The sequence below is a fragment of the Macaca mulatta genome, chromosome 5 (assembly GCF_049350105.2).
Source record: "Macaca mulatta isolate MMU2019108-1 chromosome 5, T2T-MMU8v2.0, whole genome shotgun sequence".
In the NCBI taxonomy this organism is placed as follows: Eukaryota; Metazoa; Chordata; class Mammalia; order Primates; family Cercopithecidae; genus Macaca; species Macaca mulatta.
In genome coordinates this window covers 118,884,021-118,909,966 of record NC_133410.1, presented here as the reverse complement: position 1 = coordinate 118,909,966, position 25,946 = coordinate 118,884,021, and the positions used below count along the sequence as shown (strand labels likewise).

The 25,946-nt window shown below is 42.5% G+C and overlaps 1 protein-coding gene and 2 pseudogenes across 2 annotated transcripts in view; 1 reads left to right on the top strand and 2 right to left on the bottom strand.

The window, feature by feature from the left end:
• The window catches only part of MCUB (mitochondrial calcium uniporter dominant negative subunit beta), a 107,907-nt gene extending 89,251 nt beyond the window's left edge, over positions 1 to 18,656 (bottom strand). For both annotated transcript variants that reach the window (XM_015139015.3, XM_028848668.2), the window contains exon 1: positions 18,487 to 18,656. In XM_015139015.3, coding sequence (XP_014994501.3) covers positions 18,487 to 18,585 — 99 coding nt within the window. In that variant the 5' untranslated portion in view covers positions 18,586 to 18,656. The remainder of the gene's footprint in view (positions 1 to 18,486) is intronic.
• Positions 18,657 to 21,554: 2,898 nt separating this feature from the next.
• Positions 21,555 to 22,406, bottom strand: LOC144340822 (cell division control protein 42 homolog pseudogene; annotated as a pseudogene).
• An 811-nt stretch (positions 22,407 to 23,217) lies between these two features.
• On the top strand, positions 23,218 to 24,319 carry LOC698419 (protein SET pseudogene; annotated as a pseudogene).
• The last annotated feature ends 1,627 nt before the right edge of the window (positions 24,320 to 25,946 follow it).

Sequence of the window (25,946 nt, the reverse complement as noted above, 5' to 3'; positions counted from 1 at the left end):
CCAGCCTGGGTAACAGAATAAATCCCTGTCTCAAAAAAAAAAAAAATAAAATAAAATAAAAGTATGAGATTCATTATGAAGACTTGGACTTAAGTCCTGGCTCCACTACCTACTGTGTGAAACATTTATTTAATCTTTCTGGGCCTCAATTTTCCCATCTATGTAAGATGTATGTCAAGGCCATGTAGAAATTCTATGAGATTGTATGTACAGAAAATACTTTGTAAGAAGTTATTTTTAATGAGTTATCAAATTTTCATACATCAACCAACCATTGAGATGTCACGAACTATATTCCTATATATTGGTTTATGAGCACTTAGGAGAATAACTTTAAAATTTAAGATACTGGATTTTGTGTGTGTGGAGGGAGGAGAGATTGGTTTTAAGCAACAAAAGAGATAGCTATGTACTAAACTCTCATTTTGCTACAGGTATGATACTGAGCCAAACTGTCTTTTGAAGTTCCTTGCCCAATATTCTTGGATTATTTGAAGTCATACTTGACATCTGACTATGCAAAGAATTAAACTCTCTTTTTTTTTTTTTTTTTTTTTTTTGAGACGGAGTCTCGCGCTGTGTCACCCAGGCTGGAGTGCAGTGGCGCGATCTCGGCTCACTGCAAGCTCCGCCTCCCAGGTTCACGCCATTCTCCTGCCTCAGCCTCCGAGGAGCTGGGACTACAGGCGCCCGCCACCACGCCCGGCTAGTTTTTTGTATTTTTAGTAGAGACGGGGTTTCACCATGTTAGCCAGGATGGTCTTGATCTCCTGACCTCGTGATTCACCCGCCTCGGCCTCCCAAAGTGCTGGGATTACAGGCTTGAGCCACCGCGCCCGGCCTAAACTCTCTTTTAATTAATAGAAGTTTTCCACATAAAACTGATGTGGCTAGGTCATTTTTGTGGTCCCTTTTAATATTTAATCTCATAGCTCTTAAAGAATTCAAGTACCCATTTTAGGCTATGAAACGATCAAGTTTTAGCAATATTCAAAACTCTTCTTCAATTAAGTCAGGTGACAGGCTGGGTCTGAGCCTTAGTTGCTTTATCAGCCGATCAGTAAATACAGGGTAATATCAGTACCTATTTCCTAGGACTCCCAGAAGTGAGGGGGATTGAGTGAGACAAAGCTCATGATATCGTGTGGCACATGCTCAGCATTAACTATTGTTTTCCATATAATATTATTATTATTACTATTTTTTGAGACATAGTCTCGTTCTGTCACCCAGGCTGGAGTGCAGTGGTGCGATCTCGGTTCACTCCAAGCTCCGCCTCCTGGTTCACGCCATTCTCCTGCCTCAGCCTCCCAAGTAGCTGGGACTACAGGCGCCCACCACCATGCCCAGCTAAGTTTTTGCATTTTTAGTAGAGATGGCGTTTCACCGCATTAGCCAGGATGGTCTCGATCTCCTGACTTCGTGATCTGCCCGCCTCGGCCTCCCAAAGTGCTGGGATTACAAGCATGAGCCACTGTGCCCAGCCTTGTTTTACAAATATTATTAATGAAACAAAAGGAGTGCTGACTTCAAAAGCTGCTGGTATTAAAAACTACACAGGATTGACTTTGAAAAAATTAGCTCTGTCATTAAAAATGATTGAATAAAGCACCTGAAGTTTTAACCTGGACTGAGGATTTTTCCATTTCAGTTTTAATGAATATTACAAAGTTCATGATTAAGGGAACCATAAAGAAATAATTTCTGGCTGGGTATGGTGGCTCACGCCTGTAACCCCAGCACTTTGGGAGGCTGAGGCAGGCAGATCACTTGAGGTCAGAAGTTCCAGACCAGCCTGGCCTACGTGGTGAAACCCTGGCTCTACTAAAAGTACAAAAATTAGCTGGGTATGGTGGCACATGATTGTAATCCCAGCTACTCAGGAGGCTGAGGCGGGAGGATCACTTGAACCTGGGAGGCAGAGGTTGCAGTGAGCCGAGATCGCCCCACTGCACTCCAGCCTGGATGACAAAGTGAGACTCCATCTCAAAAAAAACAAGAAAGAAAATAAAGAATTTCTGAGTGTCTGGCTTGGCCCTTGACACAGGGTTGTGGTCCACAACCCCTTCATCTTGTCGCCCCCATCAATACTAGTCCAAGGTTAGTATACCATCCCTAGTGGTTCCCTTGTGCCCACATCTCTGTGAATAATCCTTTGTGTATAAACTTCCCTCTAATTATCCTAATCTCAGTAGGCCATCTGTTTCCTGTTGGACCACGAATTATACAATCACTTTACACTCTCACTAGCAACCCAAAAGAGTTCCCACATCATGCCATGCTTTACGCTTTGAGTTTTTTGTTTCTCTTTGGCAATTTGACAGGCCAAAAAAAAAAAAAAAAGCAAATGTTATCTTTTTCTACTATTGTTTTTGCATTTTTTGACTATCAGTGAGGCTGACCACTTTTCAGGTTTATTTACATTTTTGTTCCCTGTTCTGAAAACCACTCATGTCTTTTACCCATTTCTTAATGTTTTTCTGATAAGTTTGAATGATCACTTCATATATATTTGTTATTTGGATGAAGGAAACAAATACCTACTTGACTTACCATAAGTAAAAATGGAAATTTACTCTGAGGACTTAGGAATATCTCTTATGGAGGCTACACAGAAGGATTTAGTTAAGCCTCAGGAATGGACTCAGGATCAGGAACTGGAGTGTTATATTGAGGTTGGGAAGTCCTCTTGATCCACATTTTGTCTCCTCCTGTCTGCCTGTCAGCATCATTCTGCTTATTACTATAAAATCAATTGTTACTGCTTCTTGGTCCACATGGTAGAAAATCGTCACCACCAAAGGTACCAAAGTACAACTCCACTATTCAAAAGAGCAGCCAGCAGAGGTAAGAATCCTCGACTTGGCCAGGCGCGGTGGCTCAAGCCTGTAATCCCAGCACTTTGGGAGGCCGAGACGGGCGGATCACGAGGTCAGGAGTTCGAGACCATCCTGGCTAACACGGTGAAACCCCGTCTCTACTAAAAAATACAAAAAACTAGCCGGGCGAGGTGGCGGGCGCCTGTAGTCCCGGCTACTCGGGAGGCTGAGGCAGGAGAATGGCGTAAAAACCCGGGAGGCAGAGCTTGCAGTGAGCTGAGATCCGGCCACTGCACTCCAGCCTGGGCGACACAGCGAGACTCCGTCTCAAAAAAAAAAAAAAAAAAAAAAAAAGAATCCTCGACTTAATTCTAAATTTCTGGGTCAGGTGGTCAGTTGAATGAAGGTCAGATTGGACTAAGATGGCCAATTAGACTAAACCAGGTAGATAAGAGTGAAAAGGTTCCCAGGAAAGTAGTGTGACTAGCACAGTAGTATGACTAGCACAGACTACAAAGCTGTTCTAAAACATTCAAAACCAAGAACATTACTATGCTAACTATTATATTATACATAACTATTATATTAATAATTTTAATGGTCACTGCTATACTTATGAAATGACCTTTTTCTAATGCCTTACATAAATGGGATAACTATAAATATTGAGATATTTCATCCTAATTTAGTGTGAAAGATACATTAAGGTAGTATATTTTCTCTCCAAGAGAGGTTAGACTTTGGTATCTTTTTCACATAATTGCAGGCATAACAACTGTTGATTACAATGCTTAGTCACTGGCACAAATTCAGACTCCACTAATTAAATGGCAGCACAATTCCACTAAATTGAATAATCTAATTAAATGAATCTGGCTGGATTCGTTATAAAGTGAATTCCATATGCCAAGATGGACTATAACCTGTCAGTACAGCAGCCAAGCTTAAGCTCAAATGAACAACAGTTATGAGTAGTACACTTGTGTTGCTTTCAGGCAAATCCTCACAACAAACAATCTAACCCCCAACGACCTTTTACAGAAAGATTAATAATATATCAATAAAAAGCTAAAACAAAATTACTCTCACTAAATAGTACACTATAAATAAGCCAAAGCTTTTCCTTGGCAGGGAAGGCAGATGGTAAGGAGCAGGCAGAACAAGGGATGAACAGCGGTAGGCTAATTTTAGCAAGGCATCTGAGTTTATCAATCTCCAAACCTCAGTGGTTTCTGACACTGTGATGGATATCAAATCTGGGTACCCAAGGGACCTCAGAGAACATCAGAGATAAAAGGGAGCTTAGAGATCAAGATCACCTCAGCTTCCATTCTGACCTGGGGCAGCCATGAGTCTCAAATGCCCCTACTCAAGCAAACTTTTTGGCTTCTCAATAATCTACCCATCTTCCTTTCTACTCAGTCTAACTTCTCCTGCAATTATAAGTCTCATACTTTTTTTGGATCTCTCTGTCTTACCCAATCCATCTTTGGGTTGGATTCTCTGACCCTGGAACAAGTGCTGCTTCCCTGATTTCTATTCTAGGCACTAACACCGTATTTAAAATGAGCACTTTGTTATCAGTGCTTGACCAGACTGGGTCTGTCTCCCATCCCTCCTTGGCCTGACCAGCGTGGCAGTGCTCATGAGTGCAGCTGCCACCTTCAAGCACTGCACAACAACTGTTGCCTCATTCCTCATATGATGGTTATTAACGTCTTGCATATGGTCCTCAAATTCTCCCTTTTTGACTGCTCTGTGAAAACAGATCTGGGACCTTTAAATATTTTTCCTTTGCTGACTGGCACTGAAGAGGAAACTAGAGGACACTAGAGCAACACTGACAGAGGTAAAGATTTTGCTTCCTGGTTCGGGTGTGTTCACTTCGCAGGCTCCTATTGCATAGATATAGATGGCTTCTCCAGCACCAGGCTCTAGCTGTGTTGGTAGTTTTTCCAGTGCTTCTTTAGCTTCTGCCTGAGTTCTTTTAGAAACATGGGAGTCCTATACTTCAAGAAGCAGTCTATTAGGGAACAGCCAGAATGGATACAAAAATTTTCTTGAACTGAGCTGAACTCTGCCTACCTATTCTGCTCTATCTTGGGAGTAATTTCCTTGCTCAGAAGCAACACAGAATGACACCTTCTTTCACATGATACCATCTCAGATATTTGAATACAAGTATCTTTGCTTTTCCTTAGCTTCCTTTTCACTAGATTAAAAATATGCAGCCCCAGTCGGGCATAGTGGCTCACACCTGTAATCCCAGCATTTTGGGAGGCAGAGCCAGGAGTTCAACACCAGTTTGGCCAACATGGTAAAACTCTGATTGTACTAAAAGCACAAAAATTAGCCGGGCATGGTGGTGGTGCGCCTGTAATCCCAGCTTCTTGGGAGGCTGAGGCAGAAGAATCACTTGAACCTGGGAGGTGGAGGTTGCAGTGAGCTGAGATTGCGCGACTGCAATCCAACCTGAGCAACAGAGCGAAACTCTGTCTCAAAAAAAAAAGAAAAGAAAAAAAAAGAAAAAATTCAGCCCTTTTAATCATCTCCTAAAAGAACTCTCAATATCTTAATCATCTTCTGAATGCACCTCCCTCTCCAGCTTTATCAGTGTTCTTTGTAAAGTACTGCCCCAGTAACAAAACACAATGCCCTTGATGCAGTCTGACAATCAATGTGACAATCCCAATATAATGAAATGGAACTGTTTCTTGCTGTAATCAGATGCTACACTTCTCTTCAATTAGTTAGGAGCCATACTAGCTTCTAGAATCCATCATTCATGAGTGGATCAACGGAAACTCCCAGATCCCGTGTACAGAACTACCAAGCCAGGACTCACTCATCCTATACATACTTTTCGCCCCCATTAAGACAAACAACCTTTTCCTAGCATTGCTAAATAAGTTTTGTTCCTACTACTCTTTTTTTTTTTTTTTGAGACAGAGTCTTGCTGTGCTACCCAGGCTGGAGTGCAGTGGCATGATCTCCGCTCACTGCAAGCTCCGCCTCCTGGGTTCACACCATTTTCCTGCCTCAGCCTCCCGAGTAGCGGGGACTACAGGTGCCTGCCACCACGGCCAGCTAATTTTTTTGTATTTTTAGTAGAGATGGGGTTTCACAGTGTTGGTCAGGATGGTCTCGATCTCCTGACCTTGTGATCTGCCTGCCTCGGCCTCCCAAGATGCTGGGATTACAGGCGTGAGCCACCGTGCCCAGCCTGTTGCTAATACTCTTAAAGCAATGGTTAATATGTGCTTACTAAGCCCAGATTAGTCTGGTGCAGTGTGGGATGAGAATAATAAGACTCCAGAAAAAGACAATTCCACAGGACCTACAATGATATTTTATGTTTCGACACTGCTGGGCACAGGTACAGTTCATAATGTTTATATCAGTAATAATATTAAATACTTCCAATACTACATATATGTACATATTATAAATAGCACTTCGGACAACTCATTAATTGAAGCCTTACTAATGTTCCACAGACAATACACAGAGTGACTAGTTCAAGAAATATATATATAGCTATGGCAATCTAGCCATTTCATTCTATAAAACAATAATTATATTGCAGTAGTATGAAAAGCCATTAAACATTTCTAATATCTCAAAGTTATGCATTTGAAACTGATCAATAGTGACATCCAAATCTGACAAATTAAAAAACCATGTATATAAGTCAAAGTGACATGATTAAGTAAATAACATGACTTCATTATAGGATGTCATGCTAATAAATCTCTTTCTAAATATACCCTGAACTAGCGTGAATTAGTCTCAGTTATATTACATACTAAGACACATTTTATTCTAAGATACAGCTAGTTAACATCTTTCAACTATCCTAAATATCTAAGATTTCCTGTTTTTAGAACATATTTATAACAAGCTTGTCTATAAAATGCTACTAAAACATACTAGATATGCATAATACTTTTAATAACTTTTATTAGTGTTCATTTAGCTATCAGTCATCAGAATTCCTCTAAAGTAAGTCCTCCCTAAAACCATATCGTCAGCATCTTTTCTCAGCTATATTTATTTTCTTCCTTATCAGATGTCATTGCATAAACTTCAGTTCTGGCCTCAAATTCTAATTTAACCATTATAATGTATTTCTCTCTCTTCCTTAGTGTGTAAGTGTACAAGACTATATCCTTTTCTATTATGGTACAGCCTGGAGGGCAGCTTATAATGAACCCAATAAGGTGTCAGATGTTCCTGTTCTAGCTCAAATTACTTTTTACGTTTTTCAGAGAGAAATAAAGTTTCCTCGTAAATATCTATTGCTGAGGAACACTCATAAGTGAGGCTCAATAGTGTCTTGGAAATTCAGTGGCCCCCAAAACAAAACTACCCTGTTTCTGGACAAGGGGACTATGGCAGATATAACTAAACATCTGCTAGAATACATTCTTCCTTTTCCCACAGTAATGAAGTTTTAGCTAGAATGTGGTTCCTGGCCAGGACTACATATCTCAGCCTTCTTGAAGCTAAATGTGGCCATGTGACATATTCAATAAAATGTTCAATGGAACACAAACACAAGATATGTAACACACCAGGCCTAGGCCATAACATCTTGCAAGACTCAAACATCCTCTGTGCACTTTTGCTTTTGGAAGTCACATGTAGAAGATGACAAGGAACAGGTCAGCTGTTCCTGAATGACTGTGTGGAGCAGAGCTACTGTTTGACCTGTAGAGTTCATTTCAGAACCATTTCCTAAGAGAGAAAAAACTGGCTTTAACAATAGCTGGGCGCGGTGGCTCATGCCTGTAATCCCTGCATTTTGGGAGGCCAAGGCAGGTGGATCACCTGAGGTCAGGAGTTGGAGACCAGGGCGACCAATGTGGTGAAACTCCGTCTCTACTAAAAATACAAAAATTAGCTGGGCGGGGTGGCATGTGCCTGGAGTCCCAGCTACTCAGGAAGTTGAGACAGGAAATTTGCTTGAACCTGGGAGGCAGAGGTTGCAGTGAGCCAAGATTGCACCACTGCACTCCAGCCTGGGTGACAGAGTGAGACTTGGTCTCAAATAAATAAATAAATAAATAAATAAATAAATAAATAAATAAGGTTTAATCATTGGGTCCTTTGTTTCAGCGGCATAGCTTACTCTGAATAAGAAAGATATACAAAATTTGTTTCTTAAAAAATGGTTTGGGGAAGGAAAAAGAAGGAAAAACATACACATACTGAGTTCTAATATTGGGCTAGATGAAAGATACCCATGGTTTAATGATTCCAAAGAGAAATAAACCTATTGGAATAAACACCTGTGCCAATGCACTGCCTTGAACGTACCTTACCCAAGCCTTTTCTTTTTCACCCATCATGTCACTTCTCCCATAGGAAATGCAACTCACTATTGACTCTGATTCTTCCCTTGGCTTCAGACAGGAATTCGTTCCACATCTTAGTCCTAGCATTCCCATTCTCTTCCTTCTCTCATACTTGCCAGGCATTGTGGCCTCATGGTTAGGTATAAGGCTAACACAGAAAACTGCTGAAATCTCTACGTATCTTTACATTCCTCCTGTTTTTCCATTGTATCCACTCCTGTTATTCCAGGTCCATGTACAATAATCATGACTTCATGATTGGTCCTTATTAACGTACTCACTTGTCTCATCCCACTACACATATACGGGATTGCTACATCTAAATTAGTTCTCTAGCATAACATCTGTATTAGTACTTCCAAAATCTTGATATTGGGTCTATAGACCAGAGGCTGGCCAAAACTACAGCCTATGGGCCAAATCTTGTCTATTTCTGAAAATAAAGTTTATTGGAACAAAACTATGCTTATTCATTTATGTACTATTTATAGCTGCTTTTGCACTACAATGTCAAAGCTGAGTAGTTCGGACAGAGGCCAAAGGCCACCAACAGTGAAAATGTTTACTATTTGGACCTTTATCGGAAAAGTTTACCAACCTCTGATGGAGACCATCATCATTTCTCATAAAGACAATGATAGCTATCTCCTTATACCTCATTAGTTTAACACTAGGACAAGTACCTGTTTTAGCAGAATAAGAAATACGAAGATACACATGCCCAAAGATATAAAAGATACAGCACTTGATCTTCGAGATTACAATGTACAGAGAAAGAGAAGGTACATGGGGGCATGCAGGCACGCTGGTAAGCTCAATACACAAAAAGCCCTAATACAAGGGAGTACAGAAGTACCAAATGAGCAGTAAAAAGAATAAACACTATGTGGAGATAGAAGAAGGAAAGATGATTTTCATCTAGGTAATCAGGAAAGGCTCTATTTATGGAAGCAGTGATGTCAAAGCTGGATTTTTAACCAGAAATAGTATGGGTGAGTGGCAGGCCAAGAGAGCATGAGACAAAATGTTATGGTCTATAACATGCATTACATCTCCTCTTCTATTTCAGGTTTGACCATGGATAAGCATTCTTGGAGCTTCTGTAGTATTGCTTCCTGACAGCCTCCAACAGCATTCATCTCACAATGTCTCAATCTATTTAGAAACTTTTGGTTGGCTGATCAGCCACTGAACAAGATAAGGCACAGGCAGAGCTGCTGTAACACAGAGACCTGGCCGGGAGCGGTGGCTCACACCTGTAATCCCAGCACTTTGGGAGGCTGAGGCAGACGAATCACCTGAGGTCAAGGGTTCGAGACCAGCCTGGCCAACATGGGGAAACCCCATCTCTACTAAAAATACAAAAATTAGCCGGGCGTGGTGGCGGGCACCTGTAATCCCAGCTACTTGGGAGGCTGACGCAGGAGAATCACTTGAACCCAGGAGGCAGAGGTTGCAGTAAGCCAAGATCGCACCACTGCACTCCAGCCCGGGCAACAGAGCGAGACTCCATCTCAAAAAAACAAACCAAAAAAAAAGATAGCCAAGAAAATACTTATATGCCAGTCAGTCCTTCAAGAATTTACGTTTTGTTAAATTTTGTTAATTATGCCCTTTAAAAATCCTGATATGAAAGTATATCTGAAATAAAACAATTAATCAAAATATGATTTGAGACTACTGTTCACAGCTGGGTGCAGTGGCTCAGGCCTGTAATCCCAGCACTTTGGGAGGCCGAGGCAGGTGGATCACAAGGTCAGGAGATCAACACCATCCTGGCTAACACGGTGAAACCCCGTCTCTACTAAAAATACAAAAAATTCGCCGGGCATGGTGGCAGGCACCTGTAGTCCCAGCTACTCGGGAGGCTGAGGCAGGACAATGGCGTGAATCCGGGAGGTGGAGCTTGCAGTGAGCCGAGATCTCGCCACTGCACTCCAGTCTGGGAGACAGAGCCAGACTCCATCTCCAAAAAAAAAAAAAAAGACTACTGTTAACTTTTAATAGAAAATATAATATGTATAAAGGTTCTTTTTGTTAGCTGTTAAAAAATCTTCAATTATTCAAAGCTCATATCACAAAAGTAGACAAGAATGCTTCAGGTTTTCCCTCTAGATTAAGTGGAGAAGAGGAAATTGTGAAGATAAAACCTGAACAGAACACATCATTAAGGAACTTTATATACTATTTTGCTTTTTGTCATCTACCCATTCATTCGTTATGTACCTACTGTGCCAGGGCAGAGGTGATCACAGATGGAGAAGAAACAGTTCTGACCACAGATTGCTGAGAGTCCAGGTGGGAAAGTCATACAAGCACAACTAACTATAATGTGTGGTCAAACGATGTAAGTTGTGTAAGTATTGTGGTGCTGAAAAACGAAGTGTAATTGAATCTGCCTGCAGAGATCTGAAGACACCTCATGAAAACTGAAGAGGGGTCAGTGGGGAGGTGGGGGTTGGCTACTGAAACTCAGCCTTGAAAAAAGAGTAGATGTCAGGAGGGTGAAGAAGAGGGGTAAAGGGAGAGAGAGGTACTACTGTGCCTATAATCCCACCACCAAGGCCGGCTAATTTTTTGTATTTTAGTAGAGACCGGGTTTGGTTTCACCATGTTGGCCAAGACAGTCTTGATCTCCAAAAACAAACAAAATGTCTAACAAAGGAGAGAGCCCCACAGGAATACATACAGTACCACGCAGAGTCAGAGAAAAAACAAGAAGGACTCTTCAAAAAGAATAATGCCTTCTTTCTTCCTCAGTACAGGAACAGGGCATTCATTATTTACTGTTATGCCCAAGAGGTTGAAAATAAGCAAATTCATCTTTAGGTTCCAGAAATGTGATTTGGGCAATGCATTCATTATAAACAGTTATATATGCAGTTGAATATAATACCACCTGTGTCTACAGTATTTTTTTTTTTTTTTTTGAGACAGAGTCTCGCTCTGTCGCCCAGGCAGCAGTGCAATGGGACCATATTGGCTCACTGCAACCTCTGCCTTGTGTCTCAAAAAAGCCATCTACTCTTCAACCAATTCTCCTGCCTCAGCCTCCCGAGTAGCTCGGATTACAGGTGCCTGCCACTGCACCCAACTAATTTTTTGTATTTTTTTAGTAGAGATGGGGTTTCACCATATTGGTCAGACTGGTCTTGAACTGCTGACCTGGTGATCCACCTGCCTCGGCCTCCCAAAATGCTGGGATTACAGGCGTGAGCCACCACGCCTGGCCCACAGCACTTCCTAAAAAAAATAAAAGTAAAGGAAAAAAACAGACCTAATCATCTATTCAATCTAGTAAATATTGTAAGATCCTCAGGAAGAACTCATATTTGTGGGGTGACCCTTGCCAGCCTTCAAGATTTTCCTCTCTAAAGTTTACCACAACAAAGCTTTGCGAACCTGTCAGTTTCTTGATATGAGGGTCAATGTTTTATGTCATTTCTTATTTCTGCTTACAGGCTATATGCATTTTTTTTTTCTTTTTTTTTTTTTTTTTTGATACAGAGTCTTGCTCTGTCGCCAGGCTAGAGTGCAGTGGTGCAATCTCAGCTCGCTGCAACCTCCGCCTCTCGGGTTCAAGAGATTCCCCTGCCTCCGCCTCCCAAGTAGCTGGGATTACAGGCACGTGCCACCATGGGGGCTGGTTAATTTTTTGTATTTTAGTAGAGACCGGGTTTGGTTTCACCATGTTGGCCAAGACGGTCTCGATCTCCTGACCTCGTGATCTGCCCACCTTGGCCTCCCAAAGTACTGGGATTACAGGCGTGAGACACTGCGCCCGGCCGGCTATATGCATTTCAAGTCTAGGCCCGTATCTTGCCTCTCTTTCACTGTTCCCTATTTCTTGCCCTCAAATCTATTCAAAAAAATTATCTTCAATAGATCTTGTTTATCATGTAGATTTCATAGATCATTTCTCATCAATATTGTGAATCCTGAACTGAAATCTATTCCCTAAAGAGCTGCCAAAATACAAACCTGGTCTGCAATACTTGTGGTGAGCCTGTAATTAAGGTAAAAATTACGTAAAATCAATACCATTTGGAAGTTTATGAAACAGGAAACTCTCAGAGCAAATGGATTTATAGGGCTTGGTAGTTGATGCAAACTATATTTAAACTCAGGTGGGGATGAGGTAGCAAGGAAATAGGAAGATTCAGAGCAGGTGAGGGCAGCAGGAAGAAAAGAGGAATCTATTTCCATAAGTGAGGAGAGTGAGTAACTTCAGTACTACCACCTTTCTTTAAGAGAGAACTATAGCATCAAAATTAGATTCTTACAGCAACGCCATGCAACACAATTAGTATGTATTGAGCACCTTCGATGGGCAAAACAGCAAAAAGACAAAGTGAACAAGAAAGAGACTGGTCTGCCACACTTCCACAATGAACTACTTAGAATATATTTGTTAAAGGCCGGGCGCGGTGGCTCAAGCCTGTAATCCCAGCACTTTGGGAGGCCGAGACGGGCGGATCACGAGGTCAGGAGATCGAGACCATCCTGGCGAACACGGTGAAACCCCGTCTCTACTAAAAAACACAAAAAACTAGCCGGGCGAGGTGGCGGGCGCCTGTAGTCCCAGCTACTCCGGAGGCTGAGGCAGGAGAATGGCGTAAACCCGGGAGGCGGAGCTTGCAGTGAGCTGAGATCCGGCCACTGCACTCCAGCCGGGGCGACAGAGCCAGACTCCATCTCAAAAAAAAAAAAAAAAAAAAAAAAAAAAGAAAGAATATATTTGTTAAAATATTAAAGAGTTAATTTTTATTTAAAACCTTATTTATGCATTACTTTTTTCCCGTTCAAAGATGCTTCTGGAAAAATGGGTGATGACTAGAGGAAAATGAAGGTAGAAAAGATGAAACTATGAGTACTGTAAATACATAACATGCATGGTATAGGTCTTTCACATTTGTTAGAGGTGGGTCAAAAATCTGATCCTCAGCGTTCTGACAGCCATTGCATAACAACACCACTGCCTATACTCTTCACTGCCTGTATAATGTACCCTGCATCTGCTCTGGAGAAACCCAACTATTCTAATACTAAGACCAGACAGCAATTTCTTCCATGGGTCCTCTTAATGGGTACGTTTTAACTGACTACCGTGTTTCATCAACCTCTTTTTTAAAAGGTATATGCCAATGTGGAAAATTCAGTGAAAACATTTGGGTGAAGGATCCTGTGCTACAAATTAAATACACAGCTCAGAGAACAGAGAGCTGGTATGTGTTTAAAAAAAAAGGAAAATTAATACTGTTAAAGTAAATGGGATTAAAAAAGATTCTTCTAGAACATGGCGGAGATAATGCTGTTTTGCTTATTACCTAATGATTGATAACTTGTAGGATAACCTAAGAAGTCTATTATATAATGGTTTTAGGGTTCTGAAGATAATCCTGAATAAGATTTCACAGATAAAAACACTGATAACAGAATGAAGCATTAGAGAGAGACTTACTCTAATTCATTATGATATGCGAACCCCATCAAATAAATTTTTTTTTTTTTTTTTTGAGACAGGGTCATGCTCTTGTTGCCCAGGCTGAAGTGCAATGGTGTAACACAGTTCACTGCAGCCTCAACCTCATGGGTTCAAGCGATCCTTCCACCTCAGCCTCTTAAAGTAACTGGGACTACAGGCAGGTACACACCACCATGCCTGGCTAATTTTTCGTGTTTTTTGTTTGTTTGTTCGGTTTTTTTTGTTTGTTTGTTTGTTTTTGTAGAGACAAGGTCTCACTATGTTGCCCAGGCTGGTCTCAACCCCGTGGGCTCAAGTGATCCTCCTGCCTTGGCCACCCAAAGTGCTAGGATTACAGGCGTGAGCCACCGTGCCCAGCCAAGTTTCAATTTCTTTTGAAAGGAAAAACAGTGGCCAGGCACGGTGGCTCACATCTGTAATCCCAGCACTTTGGGAGGCTAAGGAGGGCGGATCACGAGGTCAGGAGATCGAGACCATCTTGGCTAACACGGTGAAACCCTGTATCTACTAAAAATACAAAAAATTAGCCGGGCGAGGTGGCGGGCGCCTGCAGTCCCAGCTACTCGGGAGGCTGAGGCAGGAGACTGGTGTGAACCCGGGAGGCAGAGCTTGCAGTGAGCCGAGATTGCGCCACTGCACTCCAGCCTGGGCGACAGAGCGAGACTCCCTCTCAAAAAATAAATAAATAAATAAATAAAATAAAAGAAAGGAAAAACAGTTATTACAACCACTAAGTAAAACTACCACTCTATTGACTGCCAAAGATCATAAAAGATAATTTTTCAATCATTAAGACTATTCTGACATTGACAATACTTTGTTCAATGGTATATTTATATTCCCCTGGTAAAACAACAAAATAGCAATTTTAGGGATGAAAAGGACTTTTAAGATCAGTTAGACATATCTCTTTGTTTTGGGAAGGTGACAAAATAGGCCCAAATATACTGAATGACTTCGGCTAAGTTCACAGAGCTAAGTGGTGGTAGGGCCAGGTTGGCAGGCATTCACGTGTCGCATTGCTAGCCTAACACCAATCAAATTAGTTACTCACTTCTATTCCATGACCCAAACACATTTAGTTTACATAGCAGATGTTAGTTAGATTAATCAATATTTAGCTTGAGGTTTGCTACCTTAGTTTCACAGGTACCTCATTCAACAAATATCTCTCTGCCAAGACACAAATTATTTCCTAGCTTATAATTTGCTGTAAAACAGCACTAATATCATTTAATCATAATAACAAAAAAGCAAAAAAAAAAAAAAAAAAAAAAAAACACCAAACACTAATACTTAAGTGCTCTAAAGGTGGTAATATTTAATATTTAATAGACAAGCTGGTCTAGCATTACTTTGAGATAAAAGCATCAATGTCTTTTCCATAGTGTAAATACAATCGCCAACACACAACCAATTGCTCTCCTCAGGAGAGGGCTCTGAAGCTAGTTTTATAGAATAGAATACAATGCACCAACTGCAAATACAAGAGATAGTAGGAACATGTCAAACAAGAACGATATGTTCATTAAATTAAAAAGATGAAAACAATTTCTAAATTGACATCTTGTGGTGGAATTTAAACATCCATATGCTTTGTTTCTAGAAGTTAAAAAAAGCACACTCGATACTTAAGCTGCTCTGCAAAGTGCTTGATGTAAAAAATTTTTAAACATAGCTTATGAAGGGACTCAAATGCTGTATTGGGGACATGAAATCGTATCAGGGAGTTTCTCAATCTAAGTAGCAGAAAACCCGAATTAAGAAAGGCACATTTAAGCAAGGGCTTTCTGTTTAGATGTAATTCACCAAGCACCACAGTTACTCAAAGCTGAGTCCTTGTGCACAGAAACATCAGCAGGAGCCATGGATTGCCCTGACAACCACTCAGCTAGAGCGCTGACAAGCAGAGATGCTGCCACCGGAACGCGATTATGGCCACCAGGCCATGCCTTGCCCAAAGATAATACAATATGTTCTTGCTCTACTACACTTCAGACTAAATGTGTTCTTTAAAAAACAACTCTGTATATCCATGTCAACAAACTGTTTTTTTCCCCTCACCCAGAAAACACTAGCAGACAATTGCTCACATACAATATGAAGGATGAGAATTGTGTATTTTTCTTTTTTTTTTTTTTTTGAGACGGAGTCTCGCTCTGCCACCCAGGCTGGAGTGCAGTGGCCGGATCTCAGCTCACTGCAAGCTCCGCCTCCCGGGTTCACGCCATTCTCCTGCCTCAGCCTCCCAAGTAGCTGGGACTACAGGCGCCCGCCACCTCGCCCGGCTAGTTTTTTTTTGTATTTTTTAGTAGAGACGGGGTTTCACCGTGTCAGCCAGGATGGTCTCGATCTCCTGACCTCGTGATCCGCCCGTCTCGGCCTCCCAAAGTGCTGGGATTACAGGCTTGAGCCACCGCGCCCGGCCTTGAAAATTGTGTATTTTTCAAAGTTATTAAATGCTCTTATAAGGCACACTCATAGAAGTGTGAAAAACTTCAGAAAGACCAATTATAGTTGGGAACACTTATCTGAAATACTGCTTATGACAAGTCCTTGCAAGCTAAGATTTTATGAGCTGTCAGGTCACAAACGAGTTTTTCTAGCTGCTTCACAGGCTCTAGGGGTCTGAATGTTTATGGGAAAAATATATAGAAATAATACTTGCCTTTAGCCACAGGACATTTCATAACAAGTGGGAAAACCACAAAAGAGTGAAACCTTAGAATGGAAAATGTCCGGATAGCCAGGTAATCTGATTAGCAGAAAATGGTTTCGTAGTCCTAGTTAAACTCCTAAAGAGCCAGAATATTTCTATCGGTTTCCTCATGGTAAAATTTAAAAGCTGCATATAAAGCAGCAGCATTTCCACTTCTCAGGTTCTGAAAATTGTCTTTATAGCTGGACAGTTGGCTTAAAACAAAAATTTGCAAGTTAGAAACATTCAAACATAAGGCTTCTTACGATGATTCCTAACTACTGTTTCCCTGTTATTAGGTCTAATAAGCCCGATGGTACCATTTTCTTTTAAAAGGGTATCCACATTCCTGCTGAGGTATGCAATGGCACCACCCTAGATAGCATCAGATGGGAAATATGGAGAAAAGGGATTGGAGTTGATAATTCGAGAAAGAGCAGCGAGTCGCGGGATCCATAAAAATGCTACTCAACGTATTAAACGGACTTAACAGAAAACACTTGGGGCTGGTCGCGGTGGCTCACGCCTGTAACCCCCGCACTTTGGGGGGGCCGATGGGGGCGGATCACAAGGTCAGGAGTTCGAGACCAGCCAGTCTGGCCAACATGGTGAAACCCGGTCTCTACTAAAAATACAGAAATTAGCCGGGTGTGGTGGCGAGCGCCTGTAATCCTAGCTACTGGGGAGGCTGAAATAGGAGAATCGCTTGAACCCAGGAGGCGGAAGTTGCAGTTAGCCGAGATCACGCAACTATACTCCAGTCTGGGTAACAGTGCAAGACTCCGTCCAAAAAAAAAAAAAAAAAAATCTGTGTTTAAAATGGTGTGTGAAAGAGGTTCCTTGTATTGGGTTGTTTTAATGTTTGGTATATCTTTGACTATGAAATGCAACACTTACAGTAAAAGTAACAATCTTTAAAAGTATAAAAACCCCTTCTCCCCAATGACTTTATAAGTCTACCATTTTACATTTTAGGGAGTTTGCTCCTTTTCTTACATGTAGTAACAACATGGCCTTCCTCATTCTCTTTCAAACATTCCGGGAATTAATTTTCTAAATGCATTTAATCCTTTGGTCACAAACTCAATGAAAAGGAAAAAAAAAACGCACTTTAATATTCCCTGCATCAATTGAAACTGAAGCCCTGAGCCCGTTGGAGGAAAAGGGGGGGAAGGGAAAAAAAAAGAACAAAATAAACAGGAAGTGAAAGTGACAAGAGAATCACACTGCTTACTTTTGGCTTTTAAACCTTCAACAATCTGAAACTAATGTAACAGCCTAGGGGAGGAACAAGCTAAAACTCAGAAAACAGCTCCCTCCCCCACCACACACCCTGAAGGCTTTTTTTAAAGGCTGTCTTTCCTCATCTGGGTCAGAGTTTGCGCTCCCGGGCTCCTGTCAGGCTCCATCGCAATCCTAGTTAAACTCAAGTTTCCGAGTTTCCCCCTCTTGTCTTTTTTGGTGCACATTCAGTCTCTCCTCCTCCTTCAAGCCACGGTTCTCCACAGACCACAATACAACGGTGTCAGGCCAACTGTTACTCACCAGCCCACACTCATGATTCACCCGTCTCTCGGGTGTCTGAACAAAACGCTAGTTTTTCTTCCCTCTGGGAAAGGGAGGTGCTCCCAGATTTCAGGATGGAAATTTCACTCTTCTGCGACCGTCCACACCCGGGACGGTCACTGCCCGGTTCAACGTTTTCGGGCTCCTTAGGGGCTCCGGCACTGATCACCGAGAGGGAACCGGCCCCGCGGCGCAGCGGCTTTGGAAACTTGCTCCTGCCCGGGGGCTGCAGCCCAGAAACTGCCTCCCAGGTTATTCTGCTGCTCCCAGGCCGAAGTCTGGTGGTCCCCACACCCCATCTCGGCCCAGGTGAGGCGCCCCCAGCCGCGGCGCTCTGGCTTCACCTTTCGCGGGCCCGCAGTCTTGACCTCAGCCCTGGCCTCCGTGACCCACGTCGGCTGCCCGGCCACCACCTGTCGGGACCGCCCCGCGCGCGGAGCCCGGCAGCCAGCAAAACGCAGTCGACTGCTCGGCCGCTCGGCTTTTGCTCCCGCCAAAGTTGTCCAAGGCAAACTTTGCACCCGCCTACTCCGGACCCCACGGCCCCGCACTCGCTCTTACCTGGGGCGGCGGCGGCAGCGGCCACGGGCGCGCTGGGCCCCAGATGCCAGGGGTTGGCAGCAGCCGCGCGCGCCACGGCCAGAGGCCCCTCGGGAGCATCCTCCCGCCCAGGCGCGCAGCTCCCGCAGGCGTCACCCGCGCATCCTCCCTCAGCCGGGTTCCTCGTCAGCGCCTGGCGGCTCCGAGCTGTGGGCGCTCCCGCCCCGCGTCTCCCCGCCCAGCCTGCTCGCTTAGCGCGCCGCGGCTCCAGCTGGGGCGGGCTCACGGGAGGGTGTGTCCTTGTTTCCACTTGTCGGCTTTCTACGCATCCGGGCGCAAGGCTGTTTTCTTTCCTCCGACCAAAAAAAAAAAAAAGAAAAAGAAAGAAAAAGAAAAAAGAAAAGAAAAGAAAAAAAAAAAGGAAAAAGAAAAAGAAAAGAAAAAAAGAGCGGGAGCCAGAGAGCGAACCGCCCTCTGCATCTTAGGTGTCGAGGGCCCCCTCCTCCTCCAGCAGAAGCCCCTCTGGAATGAACAGCAGCAGGCGTCGCACACCTTGCGACCTCCAGATTTTAAAACTCGCTGTTAATTCCCGGCGCTGCGTGCTCTGAGCGCCGTCTTCTCCATCCGACCCGCACGGGGAGAGAAGTGGGGGGTGAGAGGAAAAGAGCGTCCAGCATCTGGAGGGGGCAGGGCCGCTCAGGAAGTTGGTCTTCCCCACCGAGCTTGGAGAAGACTGAGCGAAGCAGGTCGGCCGAGGGCCCCTATCTCTACAACCTGCAAGGCCTCCGCCCGGGGCTGTAGCGCCCGGCCCCTGCTCACTGGCGAGCACCGTGTCAGGCGGGCAGCCCCGGGCCTACCCCTGCGGAGGTTTGTAGTTCACGGTATAGTGACCCAAACCCGAGCTTTTTGGGAAAGTATCTCCCACAGAATTGACTTCTCTTTTGAAGCACCTTTTTAATTGAAGAAGCTTCGGAACCGGAATTGAGTTCTTCTGACTACTGGGAAATCGAATACTTTGAGACTACTTATTTTTGGAAAAAAAAAAACCAAAGGCATTTAAGAGCAACCTAAACCAAGCTTTCGCACAGCTAGCTTACAGTAGGGTTGTTAGATAAAATATAGGATGCCCAGTTAAACTTGAATTTTAGATACAAATAGTGTTTTAGTATAAGTATGTCCCAAATATTGCATGGGTCACATTTGTTCTTTTAAAAATGAAATATCTGGGATATACTAAATTTTTTGGTGTTTATCCGAATTCAAATTTAACTGGGCATCCCGCATTTTTATCTCCTGAATCAGTAAGAGGCTTCAGTTAATGAATCAAAGTTGGCAAACATGCAACAAGTGGCAAATCACTCCTGGCGGTCTCCTTTCCTTATTGAAAAGAAAAAGAATCGCAAGTTTCTACGATAGTAAAAAACTTCATCACCATTAAAGACTGATTCACCTGTGTTCACTTAGCGTCTTTCAAAATACAGTTGCCCTCTATTAGCTAGTGCTCCAAGTAAAAGAAACGTGTATTTGTTTTTGTTTTTTGTTGTTGTGAAGGGTTTTTGTTTAATAGATTTGAAAAGAATGCCTATACAAAGAATTGACATGAGAAAGCATTTATTCAACACTCATGAGCTAGGTTCTGAAAGGTGTAAGAAATTACCTAAACATTTTTAGAAATTGGAAACTACAACTAAAACTGATAAAAATCCCTATTAACATTTATGAAGAATCTCGATAAGATTCTTTCTACAATTTTTATTAAACCAGAGAGCCGGCCAGGCGTGGTGGCTCACGCCTATCATCCCAGCACGCACTTTGGGAGGCTGAGATGGGCGGATCACAAGGTCAGGAGTTCAAGACCAGCCTGAGCAACATGGTGAAACCCTGTGTCTACTAAGAACACAAAAATTAGCCCGGCGTGGTGGAACGCGCCTGTAGTCTCGGCTACTCGGGAGGCTGAGGGAGGAGAATTGCTTGAACTCGGGAGGCAAAGGTTGCAGTGAGCCGAGATCGCACCACTGCACTACAGCCTGGGGCGTAGACTATGTCTCAGAAAGAAACCAGAAAGCCTCATCTGGCAGCTCTTGGGTTCCTCATCTGCGAAGCAGAAGTGAGGGGATTCCCCTGACCTCATGTTGTTAAGTGTTCTATCCATCCCCACTACACCCCAGCTTCTTCATGAACCAGGTCTCCATCCTTGTAACTTGAGAGGCTATGAATCATTCTATAGATGTCGGTCTTCACATTCCCTCTACATACCAGGTCTTCAGCTGCATTCTAGAAATATCATATACTATTGATTGCAAATCTATAATAAGCAATATAAGACAATGACTGACGGGGAAAAATGTTTTTTAAATTACAAACTCAATCCACTTGTTGCATTTCAAAAGTGCAATACTTTTCTTTATTCATCAGTGAAAGAAGTTAGAAATTAACTTCCCCAAAAATCAGCAACTGGCAAACAAATTTCCTTGAAAGTCACAGTCACGTATTTAGTGCATCCCTGAAAAGAAAAGGGGCAAGACAATTTCCACCCACTTTCATGAGTTTCATCAAATACTGAGCCTACTCAAGGGTGGAGAGAAAGGGTGACTTTCAAAAAGGAGTATGTTATTAAATAAGGCATTTACTATATTCTTTCCTAAAAGCACCCCATATAGGGAACATGTTTTTTAAGCTAGATCTAAGAAGTCGAATATGGAATCAATCCATGCTTCTCTTTTTAAGGACTAACCACTGGTTAATGAATCAAAAAAAAAAAAAAAAAAAAAAAAAAAAGAAAGAAAGAAAGAAAAGAAAAAGGACTAAAAAACAAACCCTACAAACACTCCTCCTCCAAAAAAGAGAAAAAATAAAACCCCACTAAGATGTCCCAGATTACCCTCCAGAATGGACTCAGGGAGCAGCTTCAACAATTCCGATTAGTCTGTTACACAGTCATCACAAGCATGCCTTGCTTTTAAGTAAAAACAAAATTGTTTTTTGAAACAAAAACCAAAAATGAGTACTGATCACTTTTCTAACAATACACAATTACTCAATTAACTAGTATTGGGAGGGAGAAGGGGGCCATACCTATAATCCCTGTCTCACAGGGATGCGTGCGGGTTGGTGCAGGGTATCTGTCATTATTGCAGAAATGCATTTTAATGTTTAATCTTTGGTTTGATTTAAACATTGCTTTTAGTATGATGCCTACACCAGCTGTGCAGAAAGGGCTCTGGAGAGATATTCACAGCAGCATAGGCTTGCAGCTCTTCTTCAGTTCTGGAGGCTCCAGGTCAGCCAATATTGCTTTGTCAAATCCATTCTTTAGGTCTTGCTGTGTGGGTGCAGGACCGTCCATACACTAGACAGCCTTCAGGTTGTGGGCTGGCTTTTCGGCAGTCTCTGAAGTGATAGGCTTCTGTTTGTTTTTGGTAATTTTCTCAATAATAGATGGATCATCTCTGAGATCAATTTGGGTCATGACAAGCAAGAAAGGAGCCTTTGGGCAGTGGTGAGTTATCTCAGGCCATCACTTTTCTTTCACACTTTAAAATGAACATGGAGAGACCACTGAGAAACAGACTAGAAATACATCTGTTGTGGGTAACTCTGCAGTTATAATCTGTCATAATCTTCTTGCCGTGCAGTATTAAAAGTCCAGGAGTATATGGCTCTGCACCAATCCTAACTGTGAATGCATAGTTGTCAAAAACAGTCTGTACCTATTAGGATGGAAATTTGTTGTGTAGGATATCAGGAGACATGTTCTACCAACAACTCCATCGACCACAACAATGCACCTAATTGTCTGCATTGTTGAAATAGTTTTGTATCCACTTTAAATATTTGAAATTTGATGTTGACCTCAGCTTCTCCAGAAAAGAGTTTTATTAGGAAGAAGGGGACTGGAGAAGAGGGGGAAGAGATGTCCATTTTGCAGCACAGAATCTGGCCACAAAGGTGGGATCAGCAAACTGCTGTGGGAGAAGCTCCGGACATTGCAGACAGAGCGGGTTTACCGGGGAGGCACTGTCCACAAAGTCGCTCAGCACATATAGATGTTTCGGGTGCACGACAAACTTTCCCACAGTATATAGGACTCTTGATGAGACAAAACGATTACTCAGTGTGAGCTAGTTCATAAGTATTATATGTCACAGCCTTTTCACATTTGAATCTCTGATCTCACTTTCAAAAAAACCTTTGTAAACAGCTCTGTTAAGGTATGATCTACATAACTTTGACTTATTAAAAGTTATTTTTGGCAAATTTACAGAGTTATGCAACAGTCACCACAATCAATTAGAACATTTCCTTCACTCTAGAAAGATTCCTCAGGCTCATTTTCATCACTCTCCACTCTTACCTCCAGCCCCAGGCAACTACAAATCTACTTTCCGTCTCTCTAGGAAGCAAAGAGCAAGCTGAGCTGGAGACACATTTACTTTGGGTTTAGTGGGATATTTTTGTGCGGTTCACGGTCATTTCCATGTACTGTTAAGATATTGCTAGTCATGCCCATGTAGGAATGGCTTCCAGGAATACTCCTGTTATCCATTGGGCCTCCCGCTTTGATTGAATTTTAATGGTATATAGAGAAGGATATTCCTTTCCCTATTCTGCCTCCAGGTCCTGGACCTCCATTTCTAATAGAGTCATAAAGAACTCTGTACCCAAATGAGAGTACACATTATTTCAAACACATATGGATGATTCACAATGTAATGACCACATGGTAGGCCTCAAAGGGAATCTCAAAAGTGACCTTAAACTTGCTAACATATAAGCTAAGTTCATGAAATTAAATACAAGAAATTAGAGTTTTCTGTCTGCTTCCTGAAGAGCAAGAAGACTGGTGGTCTGGTTCTTGGGCTTCCCTAGCAGCATGGCCCCCAAATGCCAGTCTCCCCTCCTGTCTCAAAAGAAGACACCAAGACCACCTCCTGCTCTGCAACCAGAGGAGACTTCGGCCTCTGTAGGCTTGCTGAAGAAGGGCAAAAAAGAACAGCAAGAAGCAATTGAACACATTGATAAATACAAAATGAAATAGACAGACTTAATGAACAAGACAGTGAGGAGATTTTGAAAGTAGAACAGAAATATAACAAACTCTGCCAACCATTTTTTTAGAAGAGGTCAGAATTGATCTCCAAAATCCTAAGTTTTGGGGTAACAATGTTTGGCAATCATCCACAAGTGTCTGCACTGCTGGGGAACGAAAACGAAGAGGCATTGCATTATTTGATCAGAGTTGAAGTGACAGAATTTGAAGATATTAAATCAGGTTACAGAGTAGATTTTTATTCTGATGAAGATCCTTACTTTGAAAATAAAGTTCTCTTCAAAGAATTTAAACTGAATGAGAGTTAATCCATCTTCAAAGTCCACTGAAATCAAATGGAAGTCTGGAAAGGATGTGACTAAACATTTAAGTCAAATGCAGAATAAAGCCAGCAGGAAGAGGCAGCGTGAGGCACCAGAGCGCTTCTTGACCTGGTTTACTGACCATTCTGATGCAGGGGCCGATGACTTAGGAGAGGACATCAAAGGTGATATTTGGCCAAACCCATTACAGTACTGCTTGGCTCCCGATATGGATGATGAAGAAAGAGAAGAAGATGATAATGAGGAGGAGGAGGAAGGATTAGAAGACATTGATGAAGAAGGGGATGAAGATGAAGGTGAAGAAGATGATGATGAACGGGAGGGACAGGAGGATGAAAGAGATGACTAACAGAACACTTCCGACCTTCCCCCTTTTAAATTTTATCCAGTCCCTGGGGGCAAGTTGTAGTCTGTTTTGTTTTGTTTTGTTTTTGCCTCTTGTGCTCAGTCGCCTTATTCTTGAGGTCTCCTTTTTCTACACTTATTTGGGGGAAATATCTTGAGCAGAATACAATGAGAAAAGAGTCTTTACCCCTTTCTGTTTGAAATTCATTGTTATCCCTTCCTGCCTGAATAAAAACTGTATGGAATCAACACCACCGAGCTCTGTGGGAAAAAAAAAAAAAACCTGCTCCCTTCGCTCTGCTGGAAGCTGGAGGGTGCTAGGCCCCTGCGTAGCAGTGCACAGAATTTTAGCTTCTTGCCTCCTTTCTCTGTATACTGGGCTCAGAAAGTACACTGTGTGTCTATGTGAATACGGACAGTTAGCACTGACCAACATGTATCTATTTTCTCGTTTAAAAAAAAGAAGAAAAAAACCTTTAAAAATGGGGTTGGCTGGGTGCGTTGGCTCACGCCTGTAATCCCAGCACTTTGGGAGGCCGACGCGGGTGAATCACTTGAGGTCAGGAGTTCAAGACCAGCCTGGCCAACATGGTGAAACCCTGTCTCCACTAAAAAAATACAAAAATTATCTGGGCATGGTGGCAGGCACCTGTAATCCCAGCTACTCGGGAGGCTGAGGCAGGAGAATTTCTTGAACCCAGCAGGCGGAGGTTGCAGTGAGCTGAGATGCGGTTGGTTGTGTTAACTTCTACTTCCTGCCAGTTAGCCCTTATCTGCTTTTTTTTTTTTCTCCCTTAGCATTAATCATTACCTGACATATTACATAATTTTAAAAGCTGTCTCCCCCAACTGGAATGTAAGCTCCATGACAGAAGAGACCTTGTCTGTTTTGTTCACTGCTCTATCACCAGCACCTAAGTAGTTGGTTCTCAAATATCTGCTGAATAAACTTAATAGATCAATAATAAAACAGGACTTTAAAACTACAACCACCTTTAGGCCGGGCGCAGTGGCTCACGCCTATAATCCCAGCACTTTGGGAGACTGAGGTGGGTGGATTGCCTGAACTCAGGAGTTTGAGACCAGCCTGGGCAACACGGTGAAACCTCATCTCTACTAAAATACAAAAAATTAGCCAGGCATGGTGGTGTGCACCTGTAATACCAGCTACTCGGGAGGCTGAGACAGGAGAATCACTTGAACCAGGGAGGCGGAGGTTGCAGTGAGCCGAGATCACTCCATTGCACTCCAGCCTGGGTGACAGAGCGAGACACTGTCTCAAAAAAAAAAAAAAAAAAACAACTACAACCACCTTTAAAAATAATAGAAACACACAAACTTGTGGTTAGTAGTACATGGGGATTTGCCAGACACTGTTCTAGGCTGATGGTAGAGTGATGAATAAAAAAGATGAGTTTCTATATTCACAAACTGTGTATTTGACAAAGGACTAATATCTAGAATCTACAAAGAGCTCAAACAAATCAACAAGAAAAACACAAATAATCCCATCAAAAAGTGGACAAAGGATGTGAATAGACAATTCTCAAAAGAAGATATACAAACAGCCCACAAATGTCAAAAAATGCTCAACATCACTAATTATCAGGGAAATGCAAATTAAAACCACAATGAGATATCAACTTAACTCCTGCAAGAATAGCCATAATTAAGAAGTGAAAAAACAATAGATGTTGGTGTGGATGTGGTGAAAAGAAAACACTTTTATACTGCTGGTGGTAATGTAAACTAGTCCAACCACT